This window comes from Physeter macrocephalus, chromosome 3 (assembly GCF_002837175.3).
Source record: "Physeter macrocephalus isolate SW-GA chromosome 3, ASM283717v5, whole genome shotgun sequence".
Classification (NCBI taxonomy): domain Eukaryota; kingdom Metazoa; phylum Chordata; class Mammalia; order Artiodactyla; family Physeteridae; genus Physeter; species Physeter macrocephalus.
In genome coordinates this window covers 22,864,401-22,888,268 of record NC_041216.1, presented here as the reverse complement: position 1 = coordinate 22,888,268, position 23,868 = coordinate 22,864,401, and the positions used below count along the sequence as shown (strand labels likewise).

At 45.0% G+C, this 23,868-nt stretch overlaps 1 protein-coding gene across 2 annotated transcripts in view; it reads left to right on the top strand.

Annotated features, from left to right (window-relative positions):
- Positions 1-362: 362 nt before the first annotated feature.
- PDPN (podoplanin) overlaps positions 363-23,868 on the top strand; it is a 28,342-nt gene continuing 4,836 nt past the window's right edge. For both annotated transcript variants that reach the window (XM_007104825.4, XM_007104824.4), the window contains exons 1-4: positions 363-676; positions 18,271-18,404; positions 20,024-20,153; positions 23,574-23,612. In XM_007104825.4, the coding sequence (XP_007104887.1) occupies positions 613-676; positions 18,271-18,404; positions 20,024-20,153; positions 23,574-23,612 (367 nt within the window). In that variant the 5' untranslated portion in view covers positions 363-612. The remainder of the gene's footprint in view (positions 677-18,270; positions 18,405-20,023; positions 20,154-23,573; positions 23,613-23,868) is intronic.

Here is a 23,868-nt window from a genome sequence, read left to right as displayed (position 1 = left end):
AATCCCTTGCTTGGTTCTAAAATGACTGGCCACACAAGGAACAGTTTACTTCCAAGAAGAAAAACCTAATCTTGTGGCTTACGCTTAAAAAAGAGAATAATGATGTTTAAAAATTACCAAAAAAAAGAAAATCGCTTATTGCCTGCGCCCCCTTTCCCTCCTATCGGGGAACAGGATAAAAGCCAATGTTGCCGGGGCCCGGGCCCTCCGCGCGTGCGGGCAGCGCCCCGCAGCCGCGGCCCTGTAACTTTAAACCTGGCCTGAGGTCATCGTTTTCGCGCTGGCCAAACAGAGGCAGGGGGCGGTCCTAGCGAGCCCCGCACTGGGACCACCTTAGCGCGCGGGCTGTCCCCGCCCTCGCCCTCGTCGGGAGAGATAAATGCTCACTCTGATCCGAAAGTTCCCGACTGCAAAGTTTGCTCCTCCGGCTGCCGCTGCGGGCGAAGGAACTTGGGGACCCCTCCCGCGCTGGGACTCCTGCTCCCCGCATTTTCCAGCCCCCAGTCTCGCGCTCCATCAAGCGAGGGCCTCTGGCTGAGGAGCTTTTTCATAATCTCCCCCCAGCACAGAAACGAGCTGCTCGCCCCGCCGAAGAACAAGTCAACTAAGAAAATGTGGAAGGGGCCAGTTCTGTTCTTCGTTTTGGGAAGCGCATCGCTCTGGGTCCTGGCAGAAGGTAAGAGCCAGCAGGCGGGGCTCCCTGCAGCTGCTGGTGGGGACGAGAGAGCTGGGACTCGCGGGGATGCCCGGGCCTGGTATTTGAGGTTGCCCGGGAGAGCAGAGGGGGGAGCTGGCAGTGTATGTGTGCGCACGAGTCCGGAGGACCCGGGAGAACGAGAGACAGCGGCTTTGCTGGTGCCAGGTCGCAGAGAAAGGGCTGAGCGGGGTGCCAGGAGGAGACCCCGAATCCACAGGCAGCAGGTGGGGAGCAGACGGGGTCTCCCTCGGTGGCGGCCCACCCCCTGATGGCTCCTGAGAGATAGAGTGGAAGGGTAGCCTCCAGGAGCCTTCCACTGGCGGCGCTGGGCTTTCCTACAGGGCTGTGTATTGGAGGACCTCCCATGGCCTCAGAAGAAACTGACCCCAAGGAATCGGGAGGGACAGGGGCTGGGGGTGGAATTCCCCTGTGCTGCGACCGTCTCCCTCTGGGGGCCTGCCGGGTCTTATACCCTGTAGGAGGGCACGTTGGACACACTAGCAGCGGAGACCCATTGGAAGAGGCCTCCGTTATCCTCTGTAGAGAGGATAGTGTGTGGGGAAGGGACTGAAGCGGAGGGTCCTGAGTGCGTGAGGGAGTAGAGGACTATTGTGAACGTTGATGTTTAAGTTCCTTTGGGGCCACATGTGTCGAACTTGGCCAAGAGCGCCAATGGCTGTTGCTGACCCCTTAGACCTTCACGCCACCGGATCTGATGATGGGAGCTCTGCCTCCCCATCATCTGCATCGTCTCCTCGCCTCTTCCTCTCTCTCTTACATCTTCTTCTCACCTTGCCTCTTCCTGGCTCAGTGTGCTGTGTTTGTGGCATCCATGCACATCGGTCAGTGTTTAATTTTTCCTGGGTTTTAAGTTTTAATCCGTTTCCACGGTAGAATATAAGCTCCCATGGACACAGCTACGTCTTCGCCTTGATCCCGAGGGCCAAACGATATCTGGCACCGCAGTAGTTGCTCCCTGAATATTGGTCCAAGGCGTTGTAAGCTAACTTGTGATCTTTGGCGCTGGAGGTTGAGGAAATTAAACTCGTTTTCATTTTCCAAATTGAGGATGGAGGTAAGCCTGGTGCCAGAAGAATCCTGCTTGAAGGGAGGGCTTTGAGGGAGGACTCCACACAAAGACAATTATACCCAGCCCTAGGGAAGTGATATAGGGTCTGTTACTCTCTGCCGGGCCGTCTGCTTCGGGGAGACTGAGCAGCTCTCTTTGCAGGGCCGTGAGCTATTCGTGGCAGTCCTATCTTTGGAACTTCTCTCTCCAGGGCTATATACATGGCTGTGCGTTTCAGTTACATTTCCCTTTTGGCAAGACAGTGTGCAAATGACAACGTTTTGTGCTCAGCGGGGCAGGGTGTGGGAGGCCCCCAAACTGAGCCCCATCCCAGCTCTGCCAGGAAAGACTGCCACTGGGTGGCATCCTCTGTTTTCTCCCAGGGAAGGGTGAGCCGTAATTATCTTAGAGACAGTCCCGAATATCAAAGGTACTCCTAAAAAGAAGTGGTAAACCTTGTCTGAAAAAAACCAGCCACCCCTAGTGCTAGCAACTCGATTGCTAAAGACAGAAGCATCCCCGGACCCCTGCCCGGGGCGGGGGGCTGTGTGTCAATGCAGGGTTGCTGGGCTGCTGGCGAGGATTTGAGGCCCAGAAGGAGGTTTTGTCTGAGGGTAATGAGTGAGGCAACTTGAATATGGATGAATAACTTCTTTGAGCTGAGCCATTGCGGGCTCTTGTTGGAGAGCTGGGCTGGGGGTAATTATGGTGAAGAATTTTATTATCCTTCTCATAGAAGTCTACTCCCCACTGGGCTTCCCTCATCTAGTGTTATAATCTGGTTCAGCTGTATAATCTGGTCCCATGTGTTGTCTCTTGGGATGTTAGTGGATTCAAAGGAGCTCTGCTGTCCACACATCTGGCATTTTCCTCCTTTGTCAGGCCCTACCCTCACTCTGAACTTTCATCCAAAACACATACACGGGCCTCTTCATGAGGTCGTTTATTTTGTGAAATTCTGCAGGCTGCTGCTTGCTGAAAACCCACATGTGCTTTTCCGGGACCAGTCCACTCAGGATTAATCATGCGGTGAACAAATTTCCCTGTGATTTCCCCAAAACTCTTGCCAGTTTCGGATGCTCGGAAAGCTTCACGAGTTACTAAGAGTTTTTGTTGCACTTAAAGCATCTTAAAGGTCTGTTAGAGCCTTCGTGAGGGAGGCTCTCCATTACACTGGTGTATGAGATCCAAGTTAGCATTTAATATAGAAAAGCACATTTTAAAAAAGTATCCAAGCATAAGAAGGCTAAGTTGGGACATGGCAAATAGGGAGGAACCCAGGCTGAGCAGAGGTACACAGCCCCTTCTCGTTCCTCTGGCCTCCGTAATGAGAGGCCGGTGAGTAACTCTATACTGAGAATTACAGAGACCCCCAAACCCTGGAGTGACAGTGGATGGTGTGGCCAAGTAGGAAGGACACCACCTGCCTCCCGTTCCCATCCCCCACCATGTGCTAGGAATGTCCCAGTTCCCTCATTTAATCATCACAAGGCCTTGAATTATACATTATTATCTTCAGAATATGCCAGAACTGGGATTCAAAAAATGGGCCTAACTCCAAACCTCAAGCTTTTTTTGCTACATTACACACTGTAAAAAAAAAAAAAAAAAAAAGGAGGAGAAGGTGAACTTGAAATTAAAGGTTAACCTTGCTTGAAACTCCTTAAACATGAAAACAAAATTTTTTAAGGTATAAAAAGTTCTTTACATTTAATACTTACCGTAATACTCCTTTAAGAATGAAGATGTCACAGTACCTTAAAATGGGATTCATTAATTCATTCCCCAAATAGTAATTCATCATCTCCTGAAGAGCTGGATTTGAACTCTAAGCACTTTTGGGAGAGGCACACCGAGCGTAAAGCATGCACTGCAGTCCTCACCAGCAAACGACGAACGTATGCTTTAAATTCCACTGGCTTATCTGAATATTTGTCATATTTCTGGCTTCCAAGAGCAGGCATGCCAGGTTACCACTTGTGGAAATATTACAGGGGAGGATGTAGAGAGAGAAAAGGCTCATATACTTGGCAGTACCCTTTTGAAACTCACTTGAGGAAGCTAAATCAGATCCTGTAAGGCTCTCCAAGGAACCTGCCATTCCTTGGATATTACACAGAAATATCCAGTGAGAGTGTTTTGTTGGAAGAGAATCAAATGATTGGGGGGAATGGGTGGGTTACTGAGATAAGTCTTAGGATCCCCGTGGGGTGGGCAGGAGATAAAAGCACCTTTTGATTGGAGTTCTGAATCTTTCCCTACTGATGTCTTAAAACTTTTTGGGAAAGGAAAGTGATCAAGCATTGTATCTGAGGGCTCTGAGATGGAGCCGGGTTAGGGAACAACCGGAATTCTGCCAACTTTCTCCAAGGCAGGAAAATGAGGTGGCTATTTCCTTCCCTCTGTCTCACCCCAGTGCCCGCCAACGAGCCTGCTCATGGCGGCTAGTCCACGGCAAGCATTCCCTTGAACTTCAACAGGTAGGGATGGTCGGGCTCTCCCGCCTTTTCATCTGGCCGAGTGTCTTTGCCTCGGGAATTGCTCAGAGGAGATGGGTTTAATTCTTTGAGGGGAATCGCGCTAAGTTCAGAGGGAAATTTGCAGACCTGCCCACCTCATTCACCTGGTTGTCTGAGGAGCTGTAAACTGAAATTGTCAGGGCAACACTAAATTTTATGCAGGGAAGAAAAACACCCACAAACCAAAAAACGACAAACCTACCAATAGGATAATCACCTTTCCGGAGGAAGGTGTGCTCTCGACCTCTGTCCAGAGGGTCAAGGCTTCCAGGGCTCCAGGCAGTAGAGAGAGGTCACTGAGGTCCCTCCCACCCGGAGCGGGGGAGGTAATAATTGTCCTTGTTACATTTGTAGCAGGCAGGGGAATGACAGTTATATGGAATATAGGTGGGAAGCAGGGAAGGGCCACTAGAAGATGCGTCAACAATTACTGATGAGAACGAAGTATTTCCTGTAATTCATCACGCTGTCTCCATCTGGGTGAGTAAAACTCAACTAATATAAGCAAAGCTGTGATCCAATGAATGGTATCCTGCCCAGAGGAGAAGGGAGTCTGTTTGCCTAGAATCTAGACAGGGAGGGGAAAGGAATAAGGACTAGATGACGTGACACCTGCCTTGCCCAAGGAATGCATTTATTTAACAAATATTTACTTACTAACTTCTTTGTGAGTCAGGCAAGGCAAATGTTATCCTTGCTAACAGCTAGTATGCGAGATGTCATATCTGGTGGCTGTAGGGCTCCTGATCTCAGTCCAGGTGTTCCTGTGAATTGGGGATCCCTGTTCTTTCACAGTCTGGAAATGTATTCCACCCAACTGCTTCACCCCAGACTTTGTTCTATCGGCACCAGACAGCATTTCAGGTATTTCACTCTTGAGAAGGGCACGCCTTGAATAGCAAATACGGGTAGAAAGCATTTGGGAAAGTATTTCCCATTCTAAATAAGCTGTTTGATTTCCTGCCCTCTTATGAGCTTGGCTAGGGTGAAACAGTTTCATCTGAGCTAGATCACCCTATAATAAGATTAAATTTCTGAATCTGTAAAACTAAAGGAACTAGATTCTGGATGGGTGGTATTCATAGCAGTAACTGTATAATAACAGCTAACAGTTACTGAGTGCTTAGTGTCAAGCAGCTTCCAAGCCCTATTTCATTTAATCCACACAACAGACCTACAAGGTAGGAACTATTTGTATTTTACAGATGGGTAAAGAGGCTCAGAGAGCTTCAGTAACTTACGCACGGACACAGAGCTAGAAAATAGCAATGGTGAGACTTCACTTCAGGCAGCTCAACCCCAGAGCCCACACCCCTAAGCATTCAGCACAACAGCCAGCTGGGCTTAGGGGTGTGGCCGTCAAGGACACTCAGAGATGTCAGCAGGTTGATTTCAAGTAACTTTTACGGCAGTTAACGCCACTTGTTATTTGTTGGATACGTAATTCAGATTGCAGAACTAGACTGACGTTGGGGTACCTAACTAAAGGACATAATCCCTGTCCCTTAAACATTTATAGAGCACACATATTATTAGGAACTTTAAGAGTTAGAACGGAATCATACAGTGGGGCTGCAGCTCACACAGAGAGAGGCAAGGCAGATGTGTGTGTGGTGTATACAGACAAGGCAGCACAAAAGTCATGTCCTGTGCGGCACATACCGTTACCCGCTGCTAGTTTGGAGATGAGATTCTTGTGGGCTTCAGGAGCTGGAGAAACCCTTGTGGGGAAGATGGGACTTGATCTTGGCTCTGAAAAATGGTGGGGTTGGTAGGGCAGGGTGGCAGGGAAGGGCAATCCTGGCAAGAAAGGCTGCTTGAAATAATGCGTGGAAATTAGAACAACCTGGAGTTTGTGTGGGAAGAGGTGTGGGCGCCCAGGGCTGGGAAAAGCCGTGAAGGCTGACTAGAGTCATGGGTGTCATGGAGTCCTGAGTAGGGGAGGGCTGGAAATCAGGGAGAAGGCTGAGTCCGTGTTGAGTGACAGGTAGACCTTTTTCTGTAGGCAGTAGGCAAATGGGAGTAGATTGGGCCATGAATAGTGATTGCCAGAAGAAAACTTAATGACAAGGACACCATATGGGACTGAGTCTAGTTTATGGGACTAGTCTCGGGGGAGGGAGAGAGTCAGGAGATAAAGAGACTAAGTGCGGTTACAGAAGAAGGGGGAATGAGATCAGCTTTGGGGGAATAAGAGCCAGCAAGACTTGTAGCTCAGTATCTCCAGATATCTCCTTATTCTTTCCTCATTTTCTGATTTCTTCTTATTCACCTCTTACACCACTCATCACTGCTTTAAAATGTTTTGTTGATATGTAATTCTCATGGCATAAAATTACCCCTTTAAATTAAACAATCCAGTGGTTTTTAGTATATTCAGAGAGTTGTACAACCATCACCACTGTCACTATTAGAATATTGTCATCACCCCCTCCTCCAAAGCCCCACACCGTTAGCAGTTGCTTCCATTTCCCCCTCCCTCACCCCCTAGCAACCACCAATCTGCTTTCTGTCTTTATGGGTTTGCCTATTTTAGGTATTTCATATAAATGTCATCATACAATATGTGGTCTTTTGTGTCTGGCTTTCACTTAGCATGGTGTTTTCAAGGTTCATCCACGTCGTAGCATGAGTCCGAATTTTATTCCTTTTTATGGCAGAATAATATTCTATGATATGGCTATACTGCATTTTGTTTAGCCATTCACCCACTGATGGACATTTGGGTTGTTTCCATTTTTGGGCTATTATGAATAGTGCTGCTATGAACATTCATGTACAAGTCTTTGTGTGGACATATGTTTTCATTTCTCTCAAGTATGTCCCTAGGAGTAGAGTTGCCAGGTCTTATGGTAACTCTATGTTTAACTTTTGGAGGAACTGCCAAACTGTTTTCCAAAGCAGCTGCACCATTTTACATTCCTCCAACAATGCAAAAAGGTTCCAATTTCTCCACATCCTTGCCAACACTTGTTATTTTCCATTTGGTTGAGTGTTTTTTTTTTTTAAATAGTAGCCATCCTGGTGTGTATGGAGTGGTATCTCATTATAATTTTGATTTGCATTCCCCTAATGACCAATGACGTCACACTTCTTTTCATGTGCTTAAAGGCCATTTATATATCTTCTTTGGAGAAATATCTGTTTGTCTCTTTTGCTCATTTTAAAATTGGGTTGTCATTTTTGATTGTTGAATTCTGTGCGTGTTCTGGATACGAGACCTTTATCAGACATATGAATTGCAAATATTCCTCCCATTCTGTGAGCTGGCTTTTCAATCTCTTGATAGCGTCCCCTGAAGCACAAATTTTTTAAAGTTTTGATGGAGTCCAATTTATCTATTTTTTTCTTGTGTTGCCTATACTGTTGGTGTCTTGTCTAGGAAGCCATTGCCTAATCCAAGGTCACAAAGATTTACTCTTATGTTTTCTTCCAACAGCTGTATAGCTTTAACTCTTACGCTGAGGTCTTTGAGTCATTTGAAATTAATTTGTAATGAATTAATCATGGTGTGAAATAGAGGTCCAACGCCATTCTTTTGCATGAAGATATCTAGTGGTCTCAGCACCATTTTGTTGAAAAGACAGTTCCTTCCACTGAATTATCTTGGTACCCTTGTCAAAATCAGTTGCCCATAAAAGTGTGGGTTTATTTCTGGACTCTCGGTTCTATTCCATTGATCTATACATCTATCCTTATGCTGGTGCCACATGGTCTTGATTACTGTAGTTTTGTAGTAAGTTCTGAAATTGGGAAGTGTGAGTCCTTCTCTTTGTTCTTCTTCAAGATCGCTTTGGCTGTTCTTATCACTGTACATTTGTGTACATATCTTGCCCTTTAGAGAAGAGAGCAGGACCCGTCTTATTCAGCATTTAAAAGAACATATGGTTGGTACGTAGTAAACATTTGGCAGGAGGGAGAGGGAAGAAACACAGTGGCCCAATCCGTTTGGCAGGAATGACAAGAAGGCAGGTGATAGAAATCAGATTAGCGGGATGAGAGATTAGGAACCAATGTGATGAGAAGGAGCAGGAGGTTATGCATCGTCTTATAGACACAGTGAGTTTGAGGTACTAGTAAGACATCCAATCTGATGTATCTGATGGGTACCTGGGGAGATCTCAACTAAAATGGCATCAGAAATAAGCCCCGGACACAAAGTTTGTTGCCTGAATTCCCCATTCATGGGAACAAGGGAGAAAGATGGCAAGGAGGCTCAGAAGAAACAGGCTTAGGCTCAAGGCCAAGGGCAGATAGTGGAAACACAGCTACATACTGTACATTCCTGTAGGGCCTCATCCTCCTGGGCTCACAGCTGGGCTGTCTGTGGAGGATGTCTGTGCATGGGTGCATGGTGAGGTCAGAGCCGAAGGGGCTTCTCTTTTCACTGTTGCAAAATCAGGGCCTGCTCAGCTGACAGCCCTGCGTGAATCACAGGCTCAGTTTCCGAGCAGATGGTGAGTGTTTCCCAGACACCCCATCATCCCATTGAGATGCTGTGCTCCAGGCCAGCACTTCTAAAGCCCGCTTCAGTTGTTTGGTTATCCAAGTACTAAGCAGTCCCCCCTAGGAGGTGGCCTCTTTGTGCAGGACTGCGGCCCCGGCCAGGTTCCAGAAAAGTTATTACAGAGGTGTTGATTCCAGTCCACAAAACTGTGAACTCATTTCCTCTTTTTAGTGAGAACATTCCGCTCTTGGTCAAGAGAGAAACCTCTCCCCAGGTTGAGTAATCTTGGTTGAGGTTGTAACCAACAGCCTCGAGTTTGGGCATCTGAAGGGTCCTGAGCCCTCTTTGAGGTTGGGGTGAGTGGGTAAGTTGATTCATTCTCCTGAGTCCTGAAAAGTGTAAATATTCATTCATTCATTCATTCATTCAGTTATCAGAGACCATGCTAGTGGCTGGGCCATCGACTTACAGCAGAAAGACTTACAGCAGAAAGGAACGCTGCCCTCAAGAAGTTTGATAAATTGATAAATGCTAGTAGGGAGAAAGTCGTGAGTGCGGTGTTATCAAGCTCTATGCTAATTTAGAGGAGATTACTTTCTCCTGGCACCTCGGGAGGGTGCGGGTGGGCTCTGAAGAGAGAGGTGTTTTCCCTGGGCCATGAAGAGTAGGTAGGGTTTGGGTGGGCAGTGATGGAGCTGAGTGGGGGAGGAGAATGAGTGGAGGCTGTGGAAAAGTAACCAGTACACATAAAGGCTGTGTAACCGAGTGGTCAGAGCTGGGGATTTCTTTGGAGTCTGACAGATCTTGATGTGTAACCCCTGCATCACCCCTTGCTGGCTACATGGGTAGATTACTCTCAGCTCCACCATCCTCATTTACAAAACGAGGATGACGTTAGTCTGCAAGGCTTCTGTGAAGATCAAAAGAGAGTGCTTGGCACAAACATTGTGCACATTCTCCTATCAAAGAGTCGCCATTATTAAAATACCTACCTCGTGGTTGGTCATGGAGATTGATGGCGAAGATATGTGACGGGTACACACTAGGTCTCAATTCCTTTTCCCCCATCGAAGGGAAGAGAATGGATGTGTCTGGGAGACCTGTCTTATGGACTGCGTGTTCTGCCCCTTCCACCTGCCAGTGAGTGGTGTGAGTCCTTGCTTCTGAAATGAAACAGGGGTCCCCAGCCATCACTGGCCCCTCCCCTTTCTTTACTGCCTTGTTCAGCAGCAGAGACTCTCAGAACGCTGCCTTCAGCTTTGGGAGGTGACCCAGAGGGGTCAAAGAAAAATGCCCCTTGGGGCATTGAGCATAACCTCCCCTTCTCTGAAGCCGGGGGGTGGGGGCGGGGGGTGTTCGCTGCTCCAAATCTTAATGGGTAGCACTTGTTCTGATTTCTCTAGGGGAACTAGTGACACTTGTCTGATCTCTGCAGGCCTGACATGTTTCTCTTGATTTTTATGGGAGAGGCACACATCCCCGATGCCGAGAGCGGACAGTCACAGCCTCAGCCTGCAGGGACTGACAGGACCGGGTGCAATGAGTGGACAGGTTGATCCAGTAAGCAATTTACCAGGATCCTTGGAAGGGGTGGAGGTAGGTGGGAAGCCCACAGGCCACATCAGGGATTGTACTGACCACAACCCGGAGTCTGCCAGGAGTTGAGGGTCTGGGTCAGCAAATGGCTTTCAATATTCCACAGAAAGGCTTCTGTACAAGTCAGGATGTGGGTCGGCCCATGGGACCAGAGGGGTCACTCGAAAGATGTGGTAAACAAAAGCAAAGTCCGAACACCTTTCTTCCGGCTGCAGAAACCCACATCACGGTAACGAAAAGAGTGCCATCAAACAGCTAAATTGGGGATGTCTTGAATGGAGATGAAAGACTGTACAAAGATCTGACTACCTCGGTGATCACAGTGGGTGGTCTGCAGAATGTTGGAAAATGTTGGAGGTTGACACCCCCTCTGCAGTTTGGGGTGTGTTTATTTTCAGGCTTCTGAGCACAGTTTTGAGACATGATAGAAAAATAATGTATAAAAGCCAGTGTCTGGGCAAAGAAACAGAAGCAGGCGTTTTTGGTTTTGTTTTCTAAATAGATGTTTTGACCTCCCTGTAAAAGCATTACATTCTCCCAAATTTAATTGGGATTATTTGTTTGTCAGTTATCTTACAATTCCTCCTACAGGGAAAATCCAGAACTTCCTAGGATGTTGCAAGAAAAGAAAAAGAGCATTCTATTTCTCGATGGCCACAAAAATCATTCCAAGGCCATGCAGTCGTCCATCTTCAAAGGGTTATTTGTGCATTTAGATGCTGGAGCAGCTCAAGATGCTAGAAAATCCAGACAACATGAAAGATGCCTTAATCTATTGGCTAACACCACCGGTTTTCTTTGAAACCCTGGGGGTAACCCGTCAACTTTCCCACTTTAGTCTCCAGCTGTTGGATTCTGAAGCTTCAGGTCAGCAGAGACAGGACCGCAGGAAACTTCTTCCTTATGTGGAGATGGAAATGGGGCAGAGGCTCTTTACCTAAACTTATGTAGGAGACTTCTGTGGCTGTCCTGATAAAACAAGGTGAAATCCAGTAAAGGACTCAGCATCATCTGGGAACATCCTACTTTTTTCAGTTCACCGATTCATACTCTAAATGTTGTTATCAGGACTTCCCTGGTGGTCCAAGGGTTAGGACTGTGCCTTCTAGTGCAGGGGGTGAGGGTTTGATCCCTGGTCGGGGAGCAAAGATCCCGCATGCCTCACGACCAAAAAACCAAAACGAACCCCAAAACCCACAAAATAGAAGCAATATTGTAACATATTCAATAAAAGACTTTAAAAAAATAAAATAAATGTTGTTAGCCACAGAGCTGCAGCAAATGGTAAAATGAAGTCTCGCCACTGAGGTTTAATATTTATTTCTGATTGTTGGGGTAATGACTTCAGATGCTTTCCAGCCATTACCCGTCCAGTCCTTTCCCTTCCCACTGCTCTGTCCCGGTGCAAACACCACCCGCTTCTGCCTGGACAACAGTCTCAGTGACCTCTCAGCTTCCGTCTGACCCCGGCACCATACCCGACACCCACATCTATTCCGTGGCACTAAGACGTGGTTCCTGGGACTGGGGTTATGTCCTGCCCCCACTCAGAGCATCTCCTGGCTTCCTTTCTACTCCAGTTGAAATCAAGACCCCTTCCTTACAGAGTTCCACCAGACTGGCCCTCCACACCTCCCTGGTCTCATTCTCTTAACCATCCAGCCACACTGATCAACCTGTTTCTGGAGTGTGTGGTGCTCCAAGCTCATTCTGGGCTTCAGGGTTAGTTAGACCAGCTCTTCACCTACCTGGAGATCACTCAGTCATTCAACAAATATGTACTGAGTGCCTCCCCTGTGCCAGTATCGTAGGCAGTGGGGACATGGAGGTGAAACAGCCTTTACTGAGCTTATATTCTAGTGGGACAGTCGATCAGTAAATATACAAACATTCACTAATATGGGTGTGTGGGGAGGGGGGTACTGATTTCCATGGGTGGTCAGGAAGGTCTCCCGAGAAAGTGCCCTGTGAGCAGGGATCTGAAGGGGGGTGGATGCAGGAGCACCATCTTGAGATTTTCCCTGTTTGTCTGCTTGTTGAGCGCACCCGCACCCCACCACAACAGTACCCAGATCCACGAGAGTGGAGACCCCACCTGGTTCACGCCTCTGTCTCCAGGGCCGAGAATGGGGCCCAGCATATAGTAGGTGTGCAGTAAATATTCAAGGAGATAGAGGTGAACCTCGGGAAGGCTCCAGTCTCCATCGCTGCTGCTGCCTTTGTTTGTAGAAGCGAGAGAACCTCTGCTCGGAGAAAGACAGCCTTTGTAAGGCAGATCACACCTGCCTTCTAACCTGCCACTTCTGGATGCTTAGTCCGAGAAGGGGACTCATTTGAGGAAATAGAGGTTGTAGTCACTAAATAACTTGATTGGGGGATTCTAACAGGTGGGATTTCATAAGAGGAGGTGAGATGCCCAAGGAAGCAACTGCTTCCGACAACCGGGATTATAATTTTTTTTTTTTTTATGAAGACACTGGGTACTGTAACTCAATTTATTTGGGTGCATAATTTACGTTTTTCATTGTTAATGTAATCTTATGTTAATCTTTTTTTTAAACATCTTTATTGGAGTATAATTGCTTTACAATGGTGTGTTAGTTTCTGCTTTACATCAAAGTGAATCAGCTATACATGTACATATGTCCCCATATCTCCTCCCTCTTGCGTCTCCCTCCCTCCCACCCTCCCTATCCCACCCCTCTAGGTGGTCACAAAGCACCGAGCTGATCTCCCTGTGCTATGTGGCTGCTTCCCGCTAGCTATCCACCCTACATTTGGTAGTGTATATATGTCCATGCCACTCTCTCACTTTCTACATCTGCGTCTTTACTCCTGTCCTGCCCCTAGGTTCTTCAGAACCTTTTTTTTTTTTTTTTTTAGATTCCATATATATGTGTTAGCGCTAATATGGTATTTGTTTTTCTCTTTCTGACTTACTTCACTCTGTAGGACAGACTCTAGGTCCCCCCACCTCACTACAAATAACTCAGTTTCATTCTTTTTTATGGCTGAGTAATATTCCATTGTATATATGTGCCACATCTTCTTTACAGGATTATAATTTAAGGGAGGATGAGGATGGGGGTGAAGAGGAAGGATGTCAGAACCCGGGATGGGTGGGCATTTTCCAGGCAACAGCTGCCATAGAGGCACAAAAGGGTCTTGGGGGCCAATGAGCAGGCAAAACACTTGGCTTTGCATCCACTCAGTGACCAGGCCAACTTGGCAAGTCATTTAACTTCTGACCTTGTTAAAGAAAGTTTTTCTGGAACTTGTTCAAACAGTTGGAAAACTTTATTCAAGACTATTGCCATAGGGGAGAGAGATGGGGCTCAACTTCAAATACAATAAGGACAGCTGGGGATTTGTAGCCAAGGAGCGGAGTGAGGGGCAGCGGATGGAAAATTATGCAGAAGAGACCTCAGGGGTGGGGGATTCTTGCTAAACTGGCCTAACAGGATTCTTGCTAAAGGCAGTCCAGGGACTTAGACATCAAAGGTGGGAGATGGAGAACTTGATCACATATCGAGGGGTCGAGAGATTGTCTCTAACCCGACCTAGCAGGGTTCTTGCTGAAACTGGACTCTGCAGTGATGGACACGGAAGCCCAAGGCCATGGCCTCATTGAGAAGGGGGCTCAGAGGAGCCTCACTAAGGTTTGGTCAAGGAGGGCCTTTGTCAACCTCACCTTCCTCATCTGATCAATGGGGACAAAAACGTCAGTGCATCCCACCTTGTGATATAAAGTCAGCCTGAAGACGTCATGTAAACCCTACATTGCTGAACAAATGGGAGATAGGGTGCTGTTGTAATGCAGTGTCTCCTGCCCTCAGCAGAACCTATGACTCGGAAAGATCTCAGTGCACTTCTGTTCGAGCGCGGCGCCCTCTCCTTGCTTGCTCTCTGCACCCTGTTTTATCCTAACTACATCCCTGGCACAGAATTAGCTCAGCAGTGGTCAGCTGATGTGAAGAGGAAGAGGGAGATGATGGCGAGGGGAGCACAGATTTAGCAATCAGTTCTGGAAAGAGTCTGCAGACAGAGGGTGGAATGTAAGGGGCACGGGGGCAGACGGCAGTGCCCAGGTCATTTAGGCTGGTCCTTGTGCTAAAGGTTTCTCCCAATACCATGACACAGTATTTGGAAGAAACCATTTGTCTCAATGAGAGCTAGTTTTGAAGCAGAGAGGAAAAGAGGAGTTATTGAAATGACAGTTTAATCCTTGGGGGAAAATCAAATTTATATTCCCATTTTACATCATGCTTTGAGATAAACACAAGACAAATAGAAAGAACCTTAAGGAAAATATAGATGAATATTTACATAATCTTGAGGAAGGGTTTACAAGTGTGACATCAGAGGGACAAAACAAGCTTAATAAGTTTGACTAGTGATGGACCTTGCCACTTACAAAAGAGACATGCCGATTAGTAAAAAAGAAAAAAATGATTGTAGCATCTATTCCAAAGAATACATTCTTAAGTCATAAAGAGCACTTAAAAATTATGAAAAAAGGTGAATACCGTAAGAGAAAAATGGTCACAAGAGAAGACACTCGTATCGGCCAGCAAACAGATGGAACAACTCACCAGCACAAATCAGAGAAGTGTAAATAAAACCACAAAACTGAAAACACTTACACAAAGGCTTTTAATCAAGAATTTGGGACTCTTGCAAGACAATCACAGTAACAGTGTGATTTAATATTCCATCCAAATTCTAAAATATTTTAAAAGAAATGCCATCCCATAAATGTATGGAAACTAGAATAATTTCTTTGGAGCTATTAGACTTTAATGCTAAGATAAAAATGATTCGTAATTAATACTTTTATCCCAATAAGCATCTCTTCAGTGCTCATTTGTTCTCAAACTTAGAAACCTTAAGATCAAATCAAATTATCACATCATCTTCTTAGAGGTAGTACCTTTTTAAAGAATAACACATACACACAAATTCCAAAGCAAATGGATGCCTTACAGCCGTATTTGGAAACTTCCATTGGTTCTGACCGGCAGGCTGGAGGAGGCTGGGTGTGGCAGGAAAAAGGTGTTCATGTGAGCATAAGGGGACACCGCTCCAGAACAGACTCTGTTATTGTAGGTTCATCGCTGCACTTATATAAACAGTTGTGCGTGTTGCCTGTGCACACACGTGTCTTAGGAAGAAAAAAAGGATTGGGGGGGGCGAAGGCATCAATACATGATTTGAATTTCACCATTCAAGAGAAAAGGATGTCAAATGCTGGCTGGAAACTCAGCAGCTGGGCTCGTAGGAACCCTTCACCCAGGAAAGGCTTCAGCCGAAATAATGAGAGGGAGAATTGAGCATCTCTTGTTAAAGATCAGCTTTCCCATGGAGCAAAAAGAATGCCAGGGCAGTGAGACAAAAGAAATGCCTCTTAATCATGAGTGTCATTCATAAAACGTCCTTTGTCTATTCAGAGCAATTTTAGTCCTTGGGTCTGTGGGCCAAGAGTAGAAAAGAACAAGAAGGAATTTTTATCAAGTTACGCTTTCAATGAACTGAACATTCTATGAAAGAATTCAAATTAACTTCATTCAGTACTTAATTTGTTTAAAGCAAGGGTGGTTTTATTTTGCTTTTTAAAGTTAGAGGATGCCATACAGTAAGTGATTTTGCCGAACACTCCAGAAAACATTTTTTAAGTGGATGGTCTGTTAACTGAGTTCAAACCAGGAGTTGAAGAAAAAAAAATAAGATGCTTAGTTTTTTAATAAAGACTGCTTGCCTAGCAAAGGGATATTCCCCCTTGAGCTTGATAACTACATTCAACATTTGGGACGTCCCTGGTGGCGCAGTGGTTAAGAATCCGCCCGCCAATGCGGGGGATGCGGGTTCGAGCCCTGGTCCGGGAAGATCCCACATACCGCGGAGCAACTAAGCCCGTGTGCCACAACTACTGAGCCCACGAGCCACAACTACTGAGCCCGTGAGCCACAACTACTGAGCCCGCGAGCCACAACTACTGAAGCCCACATGCCACAACTACTGAGCCTGCAAGCCACAACTACTGAGCCTGCGAGCCACAACTACTGAAGCCCGTGTGCCACAACTACTGAGCCCATGTGCCACAACTACTGAAGCCCGCGCACCTAGAGCTCGCGCTCCACAACAAGAGAAGCCACCACCCCCCACAGCTAGAGCAAGCCCGAGTGCAGCAAAGGAGACCCAACGCAGCCAAAAAAAACCAAAAAATACATTCAACATTTGCTGAGATCATGGTCATAAATCCTTAGCAGGAGCCGCTCACTACCCCCACCCCCACCCCCAGCCCCAGCAACCAGCCAAAAAGGGAGGCAATCCATTTGCAGGCACTGAGGTATTCAGTTATTGCTAACTAGTGAAAGCCTTTCCCCCCACCCCAGATGAAAAATAAATGCATATGCTTGGGAGGCTCATCCAGAACGTCGATTGGCAGCACTGGATTAGGACCCTCAGTGCAAAAAGAAGGTTCATGGAACAAGAGAATTTACTCTAGAGGTTTCCTTCCTCTATGCATCAGCAAAAAAAGCTGTGATCAAATATTTATTAGCTGTGACTTTGGCTGAGCTATCTAAGCATGGGAAAAATAAGGAATCTTAGGGCAAGGGCCTGATCGCTCACTTAGGCACTGTCTAGATATGAACATCTGCCCTTCAGTTAAGCACATAAGTCTCCAAGCACCGCCTCGCTCTTGCTCCTGGGCTGTGTGTGCTCACTTATTTTGCAACTGCTTGTCGTCATGGAATTTCTTCCAGAGCCACTCTGAGTCTGGAGAGGGAACCCATGACCAATGAGTCAGATTTGTTTCAACTTGTGAAAAGGGTTATTTGATGAGTTGAGATGGCGCTCCTACTGGGTCAGGATTAGCTCCGATCTTTGCGGTAGAGGGTGAAGAAGGGGCCACTTCTAGCTCTCTCCCGAGTCCTGGGATTCAACCTGCAATTCCACCCCACCCATCCCCTCCTCCTCTGGAAACCTTTCTCATTGGCACACAGGGTCATTCATCCAGTGGTAATGCAGAAAAGCCAGGGCCAGGGGCTGTGAAGTCTCTCTTTAGTATAGCTCTGGGCGCACTACAAATTCTATTGGTTATCTCAGCATCCTTAAGTATATTACTGATCTCCCCTGTTGGCGATAACCCCAAACGTAAAAGAAGAGGTTGAACTCTGTGTCGTCTATGAGGTCTGTGGTCAGAGCCAGCGATTCTAATCATTCAAGCAGACAGCAGTCTCAAAATTAAACGGAGAGTGAGATTGATTTGAAAAAGAAGGAGGCCTGGGCTTCCCTGGTGGCGCAGGGGTTGAGAGTCCGCCTGCCGATGCAGGGTTCGTGGCTCGGTCCGGGAAGATCCCACATGCCGCGGAGCGGCTGGGCGCGTGAGCCACGGCCGCTGAGCCTGCGCGTCCGGAGCCTGTGCTCCACAACGGGAGAGGCCACGGCAGTGAGAGGCCCGCGTACCGCAAAAAAAAAAGAAGAAGGAGGCCCTGCTTTTGGACATTCTGATTCAGTAGGTTTGGGATAGAGCCTGCTAATTAGCATTTTTAGAAATCTTTCCAGGTTATTCTTCTAGGTCTAAACGATATTCTATTGACCCGAATGCATTCATTCATTGTATGAAATGGCACCAGGAAGAATCAGGTTCATTATTGAAAAGGCAAAGTGTACACCCCCCATCCCTCATACCTCAGTGGGATACCAGGGAGGGGCTGCCTGCTTCACCTTTTTATATTCCCATCTTCCTTTCTTCTACAATGGAGATAACCAGGCAGTTGTACGTATGTAGAGTGGTTTGTGTTAAGCCAGAATGACAACCCCCCTAAAAAAAAAAAAATACCCAAAAGAAATGAAAAGAAAATAATCCAACTGAAGCCGGCCAGTTAGGTGTGCCCACATGATTTCCACGTTAAGGTCTGACTCAGTCTTTCCTTTTCAGCCAGCACGGTCAGGCCAGAAGATGGCATGACTACAGGTGTGGAAAATGGCAAGGCGACCCCGGGTGTGGAAGATCACGTGGAGACCCCAGGTGCCAGTGGAGAGCCCCATGAGTCTGCTGGCTTGACAGCTCCGGTGAGTGATCACATGCAGGGATATGTATTATATGTATGTGATCACATGCAAGGATATTTATTATATGTATGTGATCACATGCAAGGTTACTTATGATATGTATGTGATCACATATTTTGTGACTGGCTTATTTCAGTACGCTTGAACATATGTCCCCAGTGTTCATCCATATTGTAGCATGTGTAAGAATTTTTTTCCTTTTGAGGTTGAATAATATTCCATTGTATGTACCACGTTTTCTTCATCTGTTTGGATTGCTTCTAACTCTTGGCTATTGTGAATAGTGCTGCTATGAACATGGTTGTGCAAATATCTCTTCCAGACCCTGCTTTTAATTCTTTTGGGTGTACACCCAGAAGTGGGATTGCTGGATCATATGGTAGTTCTATTTTTAATTTTTCTAAGGACCTCCATTCTATTTTCCGTAGTGATTGCAACCATTCTACCAAGAGTGCACAATGGTTCCAGTTTCTCCACATCCTTGCCAACATGTTATTTTCTGTTCTTTTGAGAGTAGCCATCCTAACAGGTGTGAGGCAATAATCTCATTGTGGTTTTGATTTGCCTTTCTCTGATGATTAGTGATATTAAGCATCTTTTGTATGTTTTTTGGCCATTGCGTATCATATTTGGAGATTTGTCTACTCAAGTCCTTTTACCCAGGGAACTCCCTGGCGGTCCAGTGGTTAGGACTCTGTGTTTCCACTGCAGGGGGCATGGGTTTGATCCCTGGTCAGGGAACTTAGATCCTGCATGATGTGCGGCACAGCCAAAGAAAAAAAAAAGACTGGAAGTCAAGTCCTTTTGCCCATTTTTTAAATCAAGTTATTTGATTTTTTTGTTATTGAGTTGTAGAGTTCTATATACTTTAACCAGATATTAAAGTATATGATTTGCAAATATTTTCTCCCATTCCGTAGGCTGCCTTTTCACTCTGTTGATTGTGTCCTTTGATGCACAGAATTTTTAAGTTTGATGTAGTCCCATTGATCTATGTTTGTTTTTGTTGCCTGTGCTTACTAGCATATTTGTTGAATGCTACATTGGCATGAACTTTTGGAGTCAACAGAACCATTTCCAAGTCTTGTTCTGTTGCTTGTTGGCTCTGTGAGCCTGAGCATATTATCTGATCTCTCTAAGCCTCATTCATACTACAGGGCTAATAATAGAATTTACTTAGGAGTTTTCGTGGTGTATTTAGAGAAGGTATTTAGAGGGCCTGGCAAATAGTAAGCTCTTAGTAAAGGCTAACTATCACTCTAATTGGGGGAGGAAGGGCATTAAAAATAATACAACATAGTATGTGCCAAATAAATGTTACAGGGGAAAAGTGCCATTCAAGTTCAAGGAAGAGAAAGAATTAATGCCTCGTGCCCCAGTATTTTCTGAAGAGTTTAGACCTTAGGAAGTCAGCATGCTAAACATTTGGCATTTATTTCAGGATTTTATTCCTATCTCCATTCTTGTTGTTTCTTTATGTTTGTTTTCTTGTTTCCACTTTAAATTTAGGTCATCATATAGCTTATACATTTATGCCACCTTAAATCCATTTCTGTTATAAGGCTGAGTATAAAGCATTAGGTTTTCTTTCTGTTTTGCCTCATTTACATCTCCAATAGATGCCGACAAGAACAAAGAGCATGACAGAGGTTCACAAAGAGGACCTGCCCACTGCAGAAAGCACAATCCACTCCCAAGGACAAAGCCAGAGCACGACAACCCTGAATGTGGCAACTAGTCAGTCCCCGGGTAAGAAAACCAGACACCCCAGTAGGGGTTGATCTTCTTTTGCATAATCAGTGTATTCCAAAAAATCCAGGAACAAATATAATCATCAATAGGGCACATATTGGAATGCAAGCACTAATTCTGAACCAAGCTTTCTGTGGTAGGTTCAGAATTTGTATTTATTGGGTTGCTGAACACAGCTTTCTAACCTTAAATGACAACTAGTGATAATGCCTCCACAAGGGCAAGTTAGGTAGCTTACTGGTGTCATAGTGCTGACCGTAACCTGCTATAATGCCACACTAAGAACTTTGTGTTGACACCCAAAAGCGTAAAATTTAGCCAACCTGTGTAAATCTTAGTAGATTCTATGCTAACATTTACCATCTTACACTGAGTTCATGTCTGCACACATGAAGCACGAGTCTACTCTAAACCAGTCTTACCAGGATTTGGGGTTGTGGTTGTGATTCAGTTCATACCTGCAGCAAAGTGAATGGGACGCCTTGAGGTGAAACTCTTTAGGACAACTTTGAGTCTTTGTCATTATTATGAGGTTTAGACCATCACTAATGAGCATGAGGAAAGATCATTGCCATTACAACTTAGCAAGGGAAAGAGCCTCCTATTTCCAGAACTTTCTTAAGAGAAATTCAGTTGTTTGGGATATTTTTAAAATATACCTTATTTTGTAGTAGATAGGAGTGGAAGAGAAAAGGAACTAATCCTCTAATAACGGCAATGCGTTCTGGCTAACTCAAGCAATTTTCTATAATCATTTTATATAGTTAGGTGTTTTCATCTTTAAATGAAAGCAAACATAAGGACCTTCCCTAAAGCCGTGGTTCCTGAAACCAGTTGCACAGCTGAACACCTAGAAAGTTATTCCTTACTGTTTAATATGCATTTCCAGACCCAATCGCCAATCTGGTTTTAAAAACTCTGTAGCACTTCTGAAGATTTCTTAAATGCGTTATATTTGTACACCCATGTTCATAGCAGCAGTAGACACAGTAGCTAAAACATGGAAGCAACCCCATTATCCATGGACAGATGATGGATAAACAAAATGTGTCATATACCTACAATGGAGTATTTTATTCAGCCTTTAAAAGGAAGAAAATTCTCACACATGCTGCAACATGGATGAACCTTGAGGGCTAAATGGAATAAGCCAGTCACCGAAAGACAAACACTGTGTGATTCCACTTAGATGAGATACATAGAGTAGTCAAAATCATAGAGACAGAAAGTAGAATGGTTGTTGCCAGGGCTGGGGGGGAGGAAGGAGTGGGGAATCGGTACAGTGTCAGTTTTGCAAGATGAAAAGGAGTTCTGGAGATGGATGGTGGTGATGTTTGCACAACAGTGTGAATGTACTTAATACCGTCAAACAGTACACTTAAAAATGGTGAAGGTAGTAAAGTTTACGTTGTGTATTTTACAACAAAGATAAAAAAAGTTTTATAACCTGCTTTGAAAATAAAGCCTACGGTTACTCCAAGATGCTAAAGAAATGGTTAACATTAAACACCAGAGAGAACCAAATAGGGCTAACTAAGCAAGGAAAGAATCGTCAATATATTGATAATTGGTCATTGGAAAGCATTTCAAAATTTTGGAGAAGCATTGATCATTTGTAACAAGAGTTCACAGCTAATTAGCAGCAGAAAATGGAGCATTACAAGTTGACTAGTTTTTATAGCATACCAGGATATTTCTCCTATTCCTTAAAAATAAAAATTCTCAATTAACTGGAAAATACTCATGGTTACTCTCTTGTCCTGTCCCCTACCCCACCCTTTCACAAAAACTGTGATTATGGCACATTCCCACTTCATGCATCAGTGTTCCAAGAAATCTTCACATGTGAGTTAAAATGTAATTATAAACGATTGGTTTTTTTAAGAGGTAATTTTATTAGGGCAGCAGATGTCTTTCCCATGAAACGCCCAAGTTTGATGATGTTAATATGTATGACACACTTGCATGATCACAGCCAGTATAACTGGGAGGGAGCTAGGGAGTACAAGACTAGTAAACTCTAATTTAGTAATGAATCTTCCACAAACTTTATTTTCGGTAATGTATTTTCTGACAAATGATGTCATTGATGGTGATAATGCTATGTCATGAGCCCAGTATGCAGCCACCATGTTAAGACATGATAAGCACAAGACATGACCTGTCTCTACTGGTAGTTGGCAGCCAGGTATAACATTTAGGGAGTTGATTTGATGACACCTTTGTCCTGGGCAGGCTTCAAAACCAGCAATCTCCCAGTCTCCCAACTGGGTTGTCGCGATCAGCTTGAGCGCCACGTAAATGCTGTAGAGCTGTGAGTTCAGCTCATGCAGGGAGAGCTGGGTTCAAGGACCCATACCCTGGGGCCATCTTGAAAAGATGTCTTCTTTTTGAAGATGGATTTGGTACAGAGTGGATGACTTCTTTCCAACTCAACCATTAGAAAAAGAAAGCATCGTATAGCTGATGGTGGGCTGGTGTCACCTTTGACTAGGAAAGCTATTGGATATCTGTGGTATTTTGCAAATTGTGTACTAAGTTTCTAGGGAAGGGCCCGATTGCATCACTTCTCTCCATTGTGTCATTATATCAAGGCCTCTTGACTTCTTCATAAACACCTACCACCCAGAGGAGTGAAGGACTCAGTATACAAAGAAGTTGATGGGAGAAACAAAACAAAAGGCCTTTATTTTTTAATAGAAATTGTGTAAAATTACCTGAAAGAAACTCACAGTTTTATTACTTACAGGAAGGTATTCGTAATTAAACAACTTCACATGCTTGGTAAATGAGAATATTCACATTGTAACTATTGGATTAAGTTCAGCTGCAGATAGAAATCCTACAGTAATAGTGCCATAAATACAAAGGGTACATTCTCATTAAAATCACGTGCCCTGTAAGATCTGGATTTTGCTAGGAAATTGATATCACGAGGCAAATCACAGTCTTGACCACAACTTCCAAAACATTTTGCTCTCAGAATGACGTTTCTTCAAAATAGACCTCATCACAATGGGTGAGTTTTCCATGATCTTGACATTGGACCAAGAATCAGGGGGCTTAGATTCTTTTGTTACCCTAACCTCTGACATTTTTGACTATTTATTTAAGATCTCTATGGGTCCGTTTCCTTGACACTGGTCTCTACAGTGGGTGAGAAAAAAAGTAACATCCACAAAAGAACTACAGACCCATAGGTGTGAAGAAGCATTCATAAATTCAATAATAATAGTTTTGAAACAAGGTCATGTCAGAGCTTGCTTAAAAATAACCTGATCTAATTTACTTAAGAAATTATCCTCTTTGCTTGTGTTTTGCTACCTTCCATTTAGGGTAAATTCATCTTCTGCCAATTGTTAAATTATAGTTACTAAATCCTAACAATTCTATATCATTACGTCTCTCTCTTTATAGGGAAAACAGATGGAGAAAAACCAACAACAGTTGAGAAAGGTGGGTTAGATTTTGGTACCAAAATATTCTTCTGTTTTAAAAAAGGTTTCTTTGAACTTAATCTCTGTGATGAATTACATTCTTTCCTGGATTGTAGTCAATGGGGGAAGAATACAAACCTTCTGAGAACAGGTTTCAAACCTCTTTTAAGAGAGAAAAGCCTGTATTTGAAAATAAGCAGGGCTTCCCTGGTGGCGCAGTGGTTGAGAGTCCGCCTGCCGATGCAGGGGACACGGGTTCGTGCCCCGGTCCGGGA